This window comes from Aspergillus udagawae (assembly GCF_001078395.1).
Source record: "Aspergillus udagawae IFM 46973 DNA, scaffold_4, whole genome shotgun sequence".
NCBI lineage: Eukaryota > Fungi > Ascomycota > Eurotiomycetes > Eurotiales > Aspergillaceae > Aspergillus > Aspergillus udagawae.
Genome location: NW_025091267.1, coordinates 350,838 through 363,417, shown reverse-complemented (window position 1 = coordinate 363,417; position 12,580 = coordinate 350,838). Strand labels below are relative to the sequence as shown.

The following is a 12,580-nucleotide window of genomic DNA, read 5'->3' as shown; positions in this document are numbered from 1 at the left end:
GCCAAGTATACTGACTTATACAGAAACTAGCTCGGGATAAGGCCTTTGAAGAAAGCCTTCGGTCGGACGAAGCGAATGAATGGGTTCTCTTAGAAGCCATGGCGGGGTAAGAAAAGTGCAAGTAGAATGTAGCTGCTAATATAGATTGTTATGGTACATGTTAAGCTCGTAATGCGTTGCGGGAGGTTCAGTTCCATCTTCCCCATCCCCTCTTCTCTCCCCCTTCAGAGTCACCGGCCACGTTTCTCTCAGCCTCTAGCAAGCGGTCAAAATCAGCTTGAGCCTGTTCGCGCTGCTGCCTCTCACTGTCTGGGGATGAAGACCCTCGGTTCCACGCCGACCCTACCCCGCTATCCTGTTCGCGCTGTTGCCTCTCATTGACGGACCGACTCCACGCCGATCCTAACCCGCTACCCTGTGTGCCCTGGGAGCCGGAGCCGGAGCTGGCCTGCTGTCTGATCCGATCCCAGGCGCTTCCCTGCGAGCCATCGTCAGATCGATACTCCGCAGCAACGGGGCTTGCGTCGTCACTAGCAAAGAAGTCCGAAGCCTTGTTCTCATCCACTGTGGTAGCACCGCGCATCGACTCCGTCGCGGAGCGATCACCGTACAAGCGCCCCAGATTCCGATCCGGATGAGTAGCAGGCTTATCCGACGACGCCGACGGGACAGACTCCCGCGCAGAGGAAGAAGAGTAAGGGTCCAAAGAGCCATACGCCCCACCACCCTGGTCATACTCATGGCTCTCAGCGTAGCCTCCCCCTCCCACCACGGGACCCTGACCCATCCCCACCTCCACAGGCGGCAAGCCCTGCGCGCGCCGCTCCGCCGCCTCCTTGGCCGCTTTAGTCCTGTCCACAGCCCTCTGGACCTTCCGCCTGCGCACCTCCTCCGGGTCATTGTCGCGCATCTCCGCAAAGAACTGCTTCAGCCGCGGATCGCCCATCGTCTCCTTCAGATCGTGGAACATCCCCCACACACTCGTTATCACCGACCCGGCCGCCACCCAAAAGAACCACCGGAACGATCCCGACACCATTACCTGTCGGAAATTCGCCGGCTCGATCGTCGAGTAGAGCTTCACAGCCGCGAGCACCTGCGCCGGCGACGGCCTCTGCCCCGGTTTCAATCCGGGGGCAAGGCGCGCGACGACCTCCGAGTTGCGCACGCGCCAGTACATGTACGCCGTGCCTATGGCGCTGGCGTAGGGCGCCCCGAGGCGCTGGTGGTAGATGTATTTGCTGCCGTGGTAGACGAAGGCGTCGAGCTCCTCCTGTGTGGGGAGCCGGTTGATCATCACTTTGCAGGACTCAATGCGGTCGCGGATGTGTGCGCTGTTTTTGTGGAGCCAGTTGCGCTGGCCGATGAAGCCGAAGTACAGGGTGAATGGGTCTGGGCGGGAAAGGTATTCGGTCTTGAGCACGAGGGGATACCCGGGTATCGGGATGTGGCCGCTAGTGTATAAGTTGGATCCATTTTGGGATGGCGCGTTGAAGTCCTCGGGATTGGACTGAGGTGATGTATCGTTGAGCACCATCTTGGGTGGTAGAGCGATGGTGGTTTGGCTCCAATTGGTGTTTTAGAAGCTTGGGGATAGCAGTGACGGAGTGTGGAGAAGGAAGTGTCTGAGAGGTTGGGTGATGTTGTGCAGCTTAGTCATCGAGCGTTTCTGCAGCATAAAATTACTCTTATTTCTACGAAGTAAACATCTGCTACTCAATCATCAACATGTATCATTCACGATTATCATCTACCAACTAAATCTGCACGAAAGATAGATTGCGAATGCGGTAGTAGGTATCTGCTCAATTAGCCGATCATCACCAGCAAGCTATGAAAAGAGGACTAACCGGTTGTTGGACCAGGAGAGCCCGACGATCCCTCCATTTGTAGATTGATGATTCTGGCGGGAGTCAGTGCTGGGCAATGTCGCATTCGTCGCTACAAACTTACAAATGCAATGGCTTGCCAATATAATCCCTCCCATACTGGGTCGTGATCAGCTTGCCGTCAAGGTAGAACTTGACGGAGATGTTCTTGCCATCGACATCACGAATCTCCGACTTGATCGTGTGAAAGTTGGAGGGAGAGGGGTACTTGACATCCAAAGCTTTGACTTCAGACGAGGTCTGTAATTGTGGCTGGTCAGCGTACATCCGTCACCATGGTTTCAAGGGCACCCGTCACTCACATTGAAGGTATTGAAACTGATATCCCCGGTTCCTGCTGCTGTCAGCCATACAAAGTCCGAGCAGTTCGTGTCTCGAGGTGTAGCAACCCTTCCACTCGGCAAGATCGATCTCAGGTGGCCACGTATTCGCTCCATTGAGCCAGAACGCAGGCCAGGTGCCTCTAGCAGTTGGTGCCTGGAACTCCGCTTGGATGTCGAAGCCTGATCCGGCTTTTACGGTGAATGTCCTTGCTGAGTGCACCGCACCAGATATATAGTTTATCTTTCTACCGTCTTTGGTAGGCGGCTGGCCGCTAACTGGTTTGGCAACCAGAGTCAGTGTGCCTGAGTTGACGGAAATATACACGTGGTCAGTCGAGCTGCCGACCATACGAGCGGAGCCATTATGATCTGAGCCCCAGGGGTAAAGGTAAGCAAAGTATTTTTCCAGAGAAGAGTATGAGTTGAAGCACGCTGAGGGGATCAATGTAGTTGCTGCAGAGGCTAGAGGGAGAAGACTCAGAAGGAGTGAAAACTTCATTTTGGCGCGGTTCAGTTTCTTTCAACAGATGAGCGAGCATAGTGCTACAATCGTGGTTAACCGTTGAACAGTATCCTTTTATTATGGACTCGGAGTAATTCTGTCATCTCGGGAAAACTTGAAGCAACAACTGAAACAGAATATGCTTCTGAGCGACGATCACCTGCAACCATTACTACAATGAGCTCATTGCCTCGAGAATCAATTTATTTGCAGAAAGCTTCCCCTCCTCATTCCCCTCGGAGTTTTACTGAAACCGAGAGATCGGCCCGGAGGTTACAGCGCTATTATTGCCCACCAAATTTATAACGGAAACGAAACAATGATTCATTATCATCAGCTGATATACCCCTTCGGCCTCTGCATTACCATTTCTCCACATATGGGCGAAGATCTAGCTCGAACCCAAATGTCGTGCGCGGCTGGGTGTGCAGATGCCAGTACGACTCTGCAATCTATAGTACCAATCAGTCACTTGCTGTCAGTTTCAATCAACAGAAAAGCATCTTACAGCGTCTGGGTCAAGTTTAGCGTCTTCATGCTCGAATGTCCATGCCTTTGTTCTGGGAATATCTATGACCCCATCGATAATGACATGGGAGACGTGAACGCCCTTCGGTCCGAACTCTCGCGCCAGTGATTGAGCCAACGCTCGTAGGGCGAATTTGCCCGATGCAAAGGCCGCGAAGTTGGCAGACCCTTTTACGCTGGCTGTAGCCCCCGTAAAGATTAGAGTTGGTGGATGCTGCAAGCCCTGCGCCTGAAGCAGGAGAGGCAAAGCGCCTTTGGCGAAGTTGAAAGCTCCCTTTCTGTTTTTGATTCAGTCTATGGATGAATACATTTGTCTTGTGATAAGAAACTCACCCTTGGTTCTCGAATCCCTGGGAGAACTCTTCCTCTGTGAGCTCGAGGAAGGGCTTGCGCGCAAATCCACCGGCAGGGTTGAACACAGCCGCTGCGAGAGGAACACCAGCGTACTGCTGAGAGATCTTCTCGAACGCAGACTTGACGCTTGCCGAGTCTGTCACGTCCGTACTGATTCCTATGGCCTGTCCACCGCTGGAGTTGATCTCTTGGACAACAGGTTCGAAGTTCGCCGGGTTCCGGCTAAGTACCACCACCGAGTATGCTTTGGCAAAGCGCCTGGCGATGGAAGCGCCCTGGTCATGTTAGCAAATGTGTCTTCCAGTCAAGTGATGGACTTACAGTGCCAGGGCCGACTCCTACGATGATAGCCAATGCTTTGGTAGACATCTTTTTGATCGTCTTATAAGTTGTCAATTGTTAAATCGTCACTACCTATCGTCAACTCAGAAATTACGCGGATTCTTCGTTCATTATATCTCTCATGATTGAGATGTCGTAATTTACTTCGGGCATTGTTGATGCCGTGCTTAGAAATACATGGGCGGCACATTGATCAGTAATCGGGATGATATCATCTTTGCTACTGCTTGCGATGCGATCTCGGATAATCTGTCCATGATGATCCCGCTTCACCGTCTAATAGATCTCAAGAGGGAGGAACCCAATTTGAATGCTCAAATGCCGTGACCAGATTTGAAAAATAAAATGATCCTAATAATGTATCCCGGAGTTACTAAACTCTGTAGTCGAACCAGTTCGATCTCCGGATACTACCGTCTGGTGCAGGTCGCATGGGGTGAGACCGTAATGGATTGGTCTACGAGGAGGATTAACAATTATGACCCTTGAAAAATTATCAATACCCTCTATATTCAACTGCCGTGTCTCCTTTTGGTTAAAGAAAGTTTTCTAGTGTTCGGCATCATTGACAGCTATCAGCAGCTTCATCAATAACAGGTCCAGCTGTTGCGCATCCTACAGCTCCTTGGTCGTCCACACTTATCGACTAATGTCCAATGATACATGTACTGCTAAGGAAAGACCTGGCGTCTCACTCCTTCGGCTTCGCCTGGTTCTGTTCTCATCCTTAAATTCAGAAATGCCCTACTTCTAATGTCAATGCAATAGAAGTATACTCGTAAGAGAAAAGGAGTATATTTCTTTAAATTGACCACAAGTCACCGAAATCTATATGTTTATATGGGCGCCCAAGCAAAACCCAGGGGAATGGAATAACCATCAGAGACACCAAGAGCTTTCCAGTCATGTATATGACCTTGTAACAGAAAAGAAAAATAATGATGACCACATCATTCAAGACAAAAAAAAAAAAAAAAAAAAGATAGGGATCGCTGTCTATAAGGGTGGGCTATGATCAAAGAGCGGGTTGTGTGATGGATAGTAGACATCATTCCTTATCATTGGCTATTGTTCGTTTGATGATGGAGCGTACGAAATGTCATTGATTAAAGGCTCATTCTCTGAGTGCCTGTGTTCGAGATCTGGAAAATGTTTTGCGATTATGAATCAGCTAAAGATTGTTTGTCTTATGCTAGAGGACCTTACCTGACCTAACCCCATTGACAATTATGATTTGAGCCTGTATTTGCAAAGGAGACACCGCGGCATTGTGTCTTAATAATGAACTGTATGGGCTTTCAGGATTCGGTGACGGGCGGGGGTGGCCTAAATTAAGTGATGGACGATCTTCCCAGTGGAACATGGGCGAGGATTGAACGTGGGGTACAACGTGCATCCCTTGTGCTTCAGGAATATCCAAGCGGCTGCGATCTAGATAGTAGGCGCCCAGAGGTCAGAAACCTTGGTACAGTGTAGAATTGCAAAACCCTGCGTTCCGGCATATATGGAGCGATGAGAGTTCGGGCATTGGACACTACAGAGTAAGATTGTGCGTACCAGACAGTGGAAGTGCTGCTCTTTCGGCTCGGTTCCATACCTGACGGAACTTCTTGTGGCAGCGGAGGATGAATCGTATACCTGGAATACAAGCAATGAGAACAGCTACCAAACCAATAATGGCTTCTGCTGACATTGTCATTCTGGAAGGAATTGAAGACGGAGTTCATATGGGATCTGTGAATTGATAATAAGGATAATCAATCATCAACAAGCAGGAAGCATCAGGAGAACATCTGTTTTATATATCTACATGTGTTCTTGTAAAGTGGTGACGGCTTTAAGGTAGTAGCCGTCAACAGCAACATCTCTATCGGGATTAAACTGGGGATCGCTCTTAATCTTTTCTCAAGGACCGGACTGCTGCGCCCCCCGGCTCGTAGCCCATGGTCTTTGCTCGAAAAGTTAGGATTATGTAAGGTCGACCCCGCCGTTTGATTGGCCGCAGGAGCCTGGACAAGAAGTCAGATGGGGTGAGGCTTCTGTCACCTGTAACCTGTCCCTTTTCCCCTTGTTCGGCCGGCTCGTGAGTGTGCGTATGGCACGGATACGTGACAGCAGTGGCGCACATCCCCCTTTCCTTAGGGGGTTTAATTGCTTACTCTGGTTGACCCCGGTGGTTTTGTTAGTATGTTTTTTATTCACACGCTATACAAGGATCATGTACAGAGTAATTGGTGTATTGGTTTCTGGCCAATATCTTGCTCCTGATCTTCTGAATAGTTAAGACCTACCTATCAGAGCAGGCAGTCATTTATTTAGTAAACCTCGTTAACTATTATGGGATAGCTGCGAGTCCCAATGTACTAACAAAACCACCGGGGTCAACCGGAGTACAGTCACAGTATGAAGTACCTGACTACCTCAGCCACTTACTGACTTCTCCGTCCCAACATTCTGGGGCTCAGAGACTCGGAGAAACTGAAGGCGATTGAAGTTGAATAAGTATGATATCATGTGAAGCTGGCTATTCCTGGCTGTTACTGGTTGATTTTATTTGATTTTATTAGTTTCTGTTTGCTGACAGTGTTTTCTTCATTATTTACTAAGGCCTTGTCCACCTAAACCCGACCTTCTTCTCTTTGTCGGAGCCATCCAACCTGCCATCAGTAACTGTATTTTATCACCGGTTACTTTTCTTTCTTCCGCCTATAGAATTTCCAACCCTTTCCGTTGGACTCTCAAGAGGGAAGCAGAGACCACTAGCAAGGATGAACCGTTTCTCCTAATTCAAAAGACATGTATAAGCTATCTCACGGAATAATGTACCCAGTCATGAAGCAAGCAATCCCACTGCTTAGTACCTTAAGTACTCAGTGTTAAAGTACCTGTCCGCGAGGCGTTATCAGAGACTAGATGAAAATCCAAAAGATAAGATAAAACAACTTATAGCAGGAAGAAAGCCAGACAGATCCAGAACAGAAAAAGCAAGGAAAATTCGAGTCCTCCACTTGGAAGACAGCTAGAAAGAAGGAACGGACTGGGCATATGCATTTATGTGGAGACCCAGGCACCAGCATCAGAACGGATGGACCCTGATCTCCAACCCAAAGTACCATAGTAGTCCGGACAGATCCAGAACAGAAAAAGCAAGGAAAGCTCGAGCTATCCACTTGGAAGAAAGCTAGAAGCATGAACAGAATTCTGGCTGTCAATCTTTATTTCAATTTGGCCTAGGGAGAGACCTGCGAGTCCCACTGCCACATTCTACCTACACAAACGTCAATACGTGACAAACCGACTACACAGATACCCTTCATCTGACTTTCCACGGCTTTCTTTTTTTGTGCGCCAGTTACTTAACTACCTTAATTCTGCATTTATCCTCGATTTTCATTTCTGCAGTCCCACTCTCATCATCGCATCTCGAAGGCCTCCATGCACGATATACTATGTTCTTCAGCCAATAAAAATAGTCTCGCGGTTGAAGTTTTGATGGAAATCTAGACATCTAAGTTAGTCAAGAGCTGTATCTTCAATCGGCAGGATATTACGTCTGAAACTTTTGCTTCACAAGATAGATATGGCCCTTAGTAGTCTCGGCGAGATCATCCTCAACCTTTGGCTCGGATTGCAGAACGAAGCTGTTCCAGTTAATATCGGCCCGCTTTGTTTTGCTTTGAGATATTGGGACTGAATAAGGCTGCAGGCAGTCTGATCAAGATATATCAATACAATATCGGAGACTCCGAACATGTTGAGCAACGACATCTCAAGAGGAAGAGGAAAGCCTTTTATCTTTTTTCCCTTGTCCTTAATGCTCTGCTTCTGCTTCTTGTAATCATGGTGTATGCGCCAGGCTAGTCTCAAAAAGAAATATATGAACTGCGCTAGGACGAACTGAGCAAGGTCGACCAGTTCTCATAAAGCGGCGATTCACAGCGTCGAAAGGCCACAGTTTCTGGCGCAAAAGCCACGCACAACCGTATCCTTTTCCGTCGTCACCCAGACTTACACTGTAGTTGAAGCTTGGACAGCACTTTGGCGGCCTGAGGCATAAAGGCATTAACTGTTATCGATAAGCTCACCTCGATCCCCAGAAACTTTTTCCTCCTCATGCGTCGTCTGCGCAGCTTGCCGACGACGTCTATTCTATTAGAACGGTTATCGCTAATAATATCGTTTATCCTCACTGTCGATTATTCTTAGTTTCTACATATTCTACATCAATATGTCCAATGCCGACGGCGACACTTTGCTGTCCGATCTGTGCACAATCTGGTAAACAACATCCCATCCCATCCCATCGCATCAAGCAACTACTAACTAAACTCCCTCTCTCACAGCCACATTAACCCCCCCAAATACCGGTGTCCCCGCTGCTCGACACGGACCTGCTCCCTCCCCTGCTCCCGCCGCCACAAGCTCTGGTCCCAGTGTTCTGGCGTCCGCGACCCAGCCGCCTACCTGAAGCGCAGCGAGCTCGCCTCGGAATCCGCCTTTGACCGGGACTTCAACTTTATCACGAAGATCGAGCGGAGTCTCGAGCGTGCGGAGCGAGAAGCAGAGGATAGAGGGATCCCGTTGAACAGGACTACGGCCGCTGATCCGGCGGTGTTGGGTCTGGAGCATGAGCTTGGGCAGGATGGGCCGGACGCCGAGGCGGGGAGGAAGAGGAAGAGGCCTGAACAAGGGGGCTTTGTGAAGGGTGAAGCTGCGTTTCTGCGCGGGGCGCAGAATGCCGGGGTGAGCGTTATCAGGGCGCCGAGGGGGATGAGTAGGAATAAGGCGAATGCGTCAAAGTGGAACCCTAAGTATGTCTCTTTTCTGGGTGGTGGTGTTGGTGATGATGTTGATGATGTCGGTGTACTGACGGTCTCCAGACATAAATGTTTGAGTTGGACGGTTGAATGGATTACTGCGGATGGCAAGAAGGTGACGAGGAACTGCTTGGAATCGTGCACTCTGGCGGATGCATACGACCGCATCTACCCGCAGCCTAAGGAGAGAGCAGGCGAAACTGTTCAAAAACCAGCGAAAGACGACCGAACATTTGAAAGTACAGGAGATCGAGGGCAGGAGCCAGAACCCGCGTCCAAGGAACAGCCAACACAAATAGCGACCGTTGAACCTCTTCCGGCAGCACCAACTGGTCAATCAGCCACAGAATCAACACCAGATCAACCGTCAGGTTCATCCGAAAGCAAGCACGAAATAATCCCCCATCGTGGCGTTAGCTTCTATCTTCATCGTCCACGAACTGCTACCAAGCAGCCAGTCCTCATCCCTCTATCCCCCAGCATGACTTTTACCACTGCTCTCCGAGACCGTGCCGTTCTAGAGTTTCCCACCATCTACGCTCTTCCCGAACCTCCGGAGGCATTACTCGCCGAAAAAGAAAATCCAAGGTTCCTTTTGGAGGAAGATTATGTACGCACGCAAGGGCCAGAAACGGATCTGAGCGAAGCCATGTTGCAAGAAGCTCCTGAAGATCAAGTCCACAGTGGCAGTCTGGATATAGGGGACATTGACGAGAAGAAAGTACTTGAAGTGTTGAAGCAGGATCTATGGGAACCGATCGCAGCTGATGCCGCAACACTATAATTGGACTCACACTTGCTTTATGTTGCTGGAAGAGCTTGGCGTTGGATGGACACATCATGTATATACGTCCCTGATATAATGTATACTGTCAGCTACATTCTCGCGAACTAGGCACAAGTGCCAGGGACACTCTCCCTTCCACTCGTGGTAAGACTAGTTGCTCTGGCGCAACGGTATACTGGTAACGTCGTGGCCGATTGAGGAATTACTCGACTCACGGCGCCGACAGAAATCGTTACATCGATTAGGGTGAGGACAGGATAAAATACGTGAAAGCGTCTCGATCCGCTCGGTATCGAGACTAGAGCATCATGGTTAATCAAAGCTTGCCAATATCAATTAACACAAAATATCAAGTGCGACCAATAACCTCGAGGTATCTAAGTGGTATGTACTCCGGTCCAAGAATAAATAAATGACAAATATAACAAATGGGTATCCTTGCAAAATATAACCATTCCAGGACGCCTTGCCAATGCTTGGTGGTTCTATCGAGATGATGCTAGACCGAGTTAAATGAGGTCCTGCTAGACTTTCCTGTCGATCAATAAGATGACAGAAACGTCATATGTGAAGTTGTAATATAAGTCATGATGACTGTTCGTCTTGAGTCCTGCTACCTCCCGTTCAGTTGTGGAGGGGGGCAGTCAGGATAGAAAGGGACTGCTTCTCTTCGATGGACGATGCCATAAAAGTCAAACTGTGGTAAGTGATTGCCGCGGTTCAGCGTACCCGATTGAAGAATGTGGTATAGTCACCCACACAAGCTAGACTTGCAGACAATCGGGCCTATACAAAGTATATAGCCCTGTGATCAATCCTGGATCAAGTCACGTGGTCTGACAGGGCAGAATATCCCGCCAGGCATTGCCATCAAGTCAATGGAGTCGTAGAATCGGAAGCTGTGTCTGGAAGATCATGTTCTTCATTCCTTGTAGAGGATGGGGACACAAGCTCGGTCGCGACGGTGTTCGCCACTGTGCGAACCTCATCTTCCTGAGCCGATTCCGGGGCCTTGTTTTGGAATGATCCTGCCTTGGATTCTGTAGGGGACATATTTAACCGCTCGGATCGGCTTGGTCTAAGCTTGAGACGTCCTTGCTCTAGAGCACGAAGAAGGGTACCGACTTCCTCAGACACAATGCCTCGAAGCTTGCTCATTGCGTCATCAGACACGTCCGAATGGACATTCCAGCCCAGTTTGTCTGACTCTTCCGAGATCAGCGACTTCGACTCCAGAGAGGGACCAGTGATCAGCCTGTGTAGAGTGGTGGGCGAGACGTTGTTTGGTCGGCGTGCCATCTTGACCGGTTTCTGCTTGGAACTTGAGGAGACTGAAGCCAAATCCTCCTGTTGGCGCTCCCGCTTCGGGGGGCGGGGAATATGCGCGGCATTCGGCCCTTCACCAACTTCATTTCGAATCTTGTAGTAGACCAGACCCAACGTTGCGGCGAGTGCTTGGTGTGCGGATTCAGGATATTGACGAACAGCCTCGGCGCGGGTCAGATTTGACGGGTATTCACTGGATTCACTAGAATCGCTGTCGCTGCCATACAAGTCCAATTGGTGCATGCGGCCCCAGTACTCAAAACCTCCCAGTTGATAGAATTCGGCGAGTTGTACAAGTCGATTAACTGTGGATCATGTTAGGTAACGGAAGACTCATCTCGAGTACAAATCACTCACTCCTACTGCGCTTCTTCAAGCACCAGAATCTCCAGACTGTACGAGGGAAGTATTCGGGCCACTGAAGAGAACCATCTTCTTCGATTACCGGGACAGGTGTGATAGGGGCATGCGTGGTGTGAGCAAGGGAGTTGAATCGAACCCGTTCTGAGTGCTTCATGCGAGCCTCAATTAGGGTAAACCGATTAAACACCGCGCTCAGGTGACGCGACGTCTCGTGTTGAAGAGTAATCAAATCGGTGCGTAGTTGACTGATCGCAGCATGCAGTTTGCTGATTTCAATGCGGCATCCACAAACATCAGTCTGCAGCTGTTCCAAGTCGGCCTGGACCTGATCAATATTCTTCTGGAGACGGTCGACATCACTCCGCAAAAAGACGGTCTCGTTGCTGGCCTGGCCGATGCTAGATTTGAGTTGAAACACGCCCGACTTGAGCTGGTCAACATCCGTCCTCAACGCAACCACGTTCAGATCAATTCGATTTGATATCGAGCGATTGGCTTCGAATTCTCGACGGATATGCTCGTCTTCACGGTTCCGTCGATCAACATAACCATCCTTGGTGAGAACTGTCGAGCGTAGCTCGAGTACTCGTGAATCTAGGAGGTTTAAACGGTCGTGGATTTGGGACAAAGAGGGCTCAGATAGAATCGGGGGCGTCACATCGTGTCTGACTGAAAGTAGAGGACTGGATATGGGTATTGACATGCTCGATGTACGGGAAAGACTTCGTTCAAGCGTGGCAGTCATGATGATAGAGAGGATGATGACGGTCGGTAGAGGGATTATAATGGATGACTGTGTAGAGATATGGCGTAAGTACGAATTCTGCGTCAATATTGTACCATCTGCATGTGCAGGTCGATTTATATGCGAAAAATATCCATTTTGACGATATTTTGATGATGGTAATGATGGTTGAGTCGTAGATGATGATGGATGATGATGTGATGGATGGACGGAAGGGCTGGGTGAGGAAGTTGGGCGACTCCCTTTTCTCGTTCCGGCTGACGCCCCCCTCCTTTCATTTTCTTCGATCGCTTGTTGCGTGGCACAAGCACATACGACAACTCCTCGCCAACACCGGATCGCCGGACAGCGACCATCAAGACTCGCCATCTCTAACAGTTGAATTTTGACTGCTGACAATTGATATCTTCTCTCAGATAATTCTATTCATATCTTTATCTAACTTGACAGTCAAGAATCGTTTATGAAGTTTCACAACCCTCCTCTATCCAGAATTCTATGCAGGAGGAGCGACGGACTTGAAATCGTTTGTAATTACAGAATTTATGACAATACCGTTTTCGGACAGCCTAACGCCTTGGCCCCTCCCTTGCGTCCAGCTGAC

The 12,580-nt window shown here is 49.3% G+C and overlaps 5 protein-coding genes across 5 annotated transcripts; 1 reads left to right on the top strand and 4 right to left on the bottom strand.

Annotated features, from left to right (window-relative positions):
• Positions 1-187: 187 nt before the first annotated feature.
• Aud_005491 (putative endo-1,3(4)-beta-glucanase) lies at positions 188-1,537 on the bottom strand (the record flags this gene model as incomplete). The annotated part of the gene is made up of 1 exon (XM_043290420.1): positions 188-1,537. One exon carries the CDS (start codon positions 1,535-1,537, stop codon positions 188-190), a length of 1,350 nt encoding a protein of 449 aa, XP_043146355.1.
• A 220-nt stretch (positions 1,538-1,757) lies between these two features.
• Positions 1,758-2,711, bottom strand: Aud_005490 (glycoside hydrolase family 16 protein; the record flags this gene model as incomplete). Its single annotated transcript, XM_043290419.1, has 5 exons — positions 1,758-1,801; positions 1,851-1,903; positions 1,954-2,129; positions 2,192-2,223; positions 2,279-2,711. The coding sequence occupies 5 exons, from the start codon at positions 2,709-2,711 to the stop codon at positions 1,758-1,760; spliced, it is 738 nt and encodes a 245-aa protein (XP_043146354.1).
• A 365-nt stretch (positions 2,712-3,076) lies between these two features.
• Positions 3,077-3,965, bottom strand: Aud_005489 (oxidoreductase, short chain dehydrogenase/reductase family; the record flags this gene model as incomplete). The annotated part of the gene is made up of 4 exons (XM_043290418.1): positions 3,077-3,166; positions 3,223-3,520; positions 3,576-3,871; positions 3,918-3,965. The coding sequence occupies 4 exons, from the start codon at positions 3,963-3,965 to the stop codon at positions 3,077-3,079; spliced, it is 732 nt and encodes a 243-aa protein (XP_043146353.1).
• A 4,201-nt stretch (positions 3,966-8,166) lies between these two features.
• Aud_005488 (zinc finger HIT domain-containing protein) lies at positions 8,167-9,539 on the top strand (the record flags this gene model as incomplete). The annotated part of the gene is made up of 3 exons (XM_043290417.1): positions 8,167-8,216; positions 8,282-8,749; positions 8,819-9,539. 3 exons carry the CDS (start codon positions 8,167-8,169, stop codon positions 9,537-9,539), a joined length of 1,239 nt encoding a protein of 412 aa, XP_043146352.1.
• Positions 9,540-10,412: 873 nt separating this feature from the next.
• Aud_005487 (uncharacterized protein) lies at positions 10,413-11,976 on the bottom strand (the record flags this gene model as incomplete). The annotated part of the gene is made up of 2 exons (XM_043290416.1): positions 10,413-11,173; positions 11,226-11,976. 2 exons carry the CDS (start codon positions 11,974-11,976, stop codon positions 10,413-10,415), a joined length of 1,512 nt encoding a protein of 503 aa, XP_043146351.1.
• Positions 11,977-12,580: the final 604 nt, after the last annotated feature.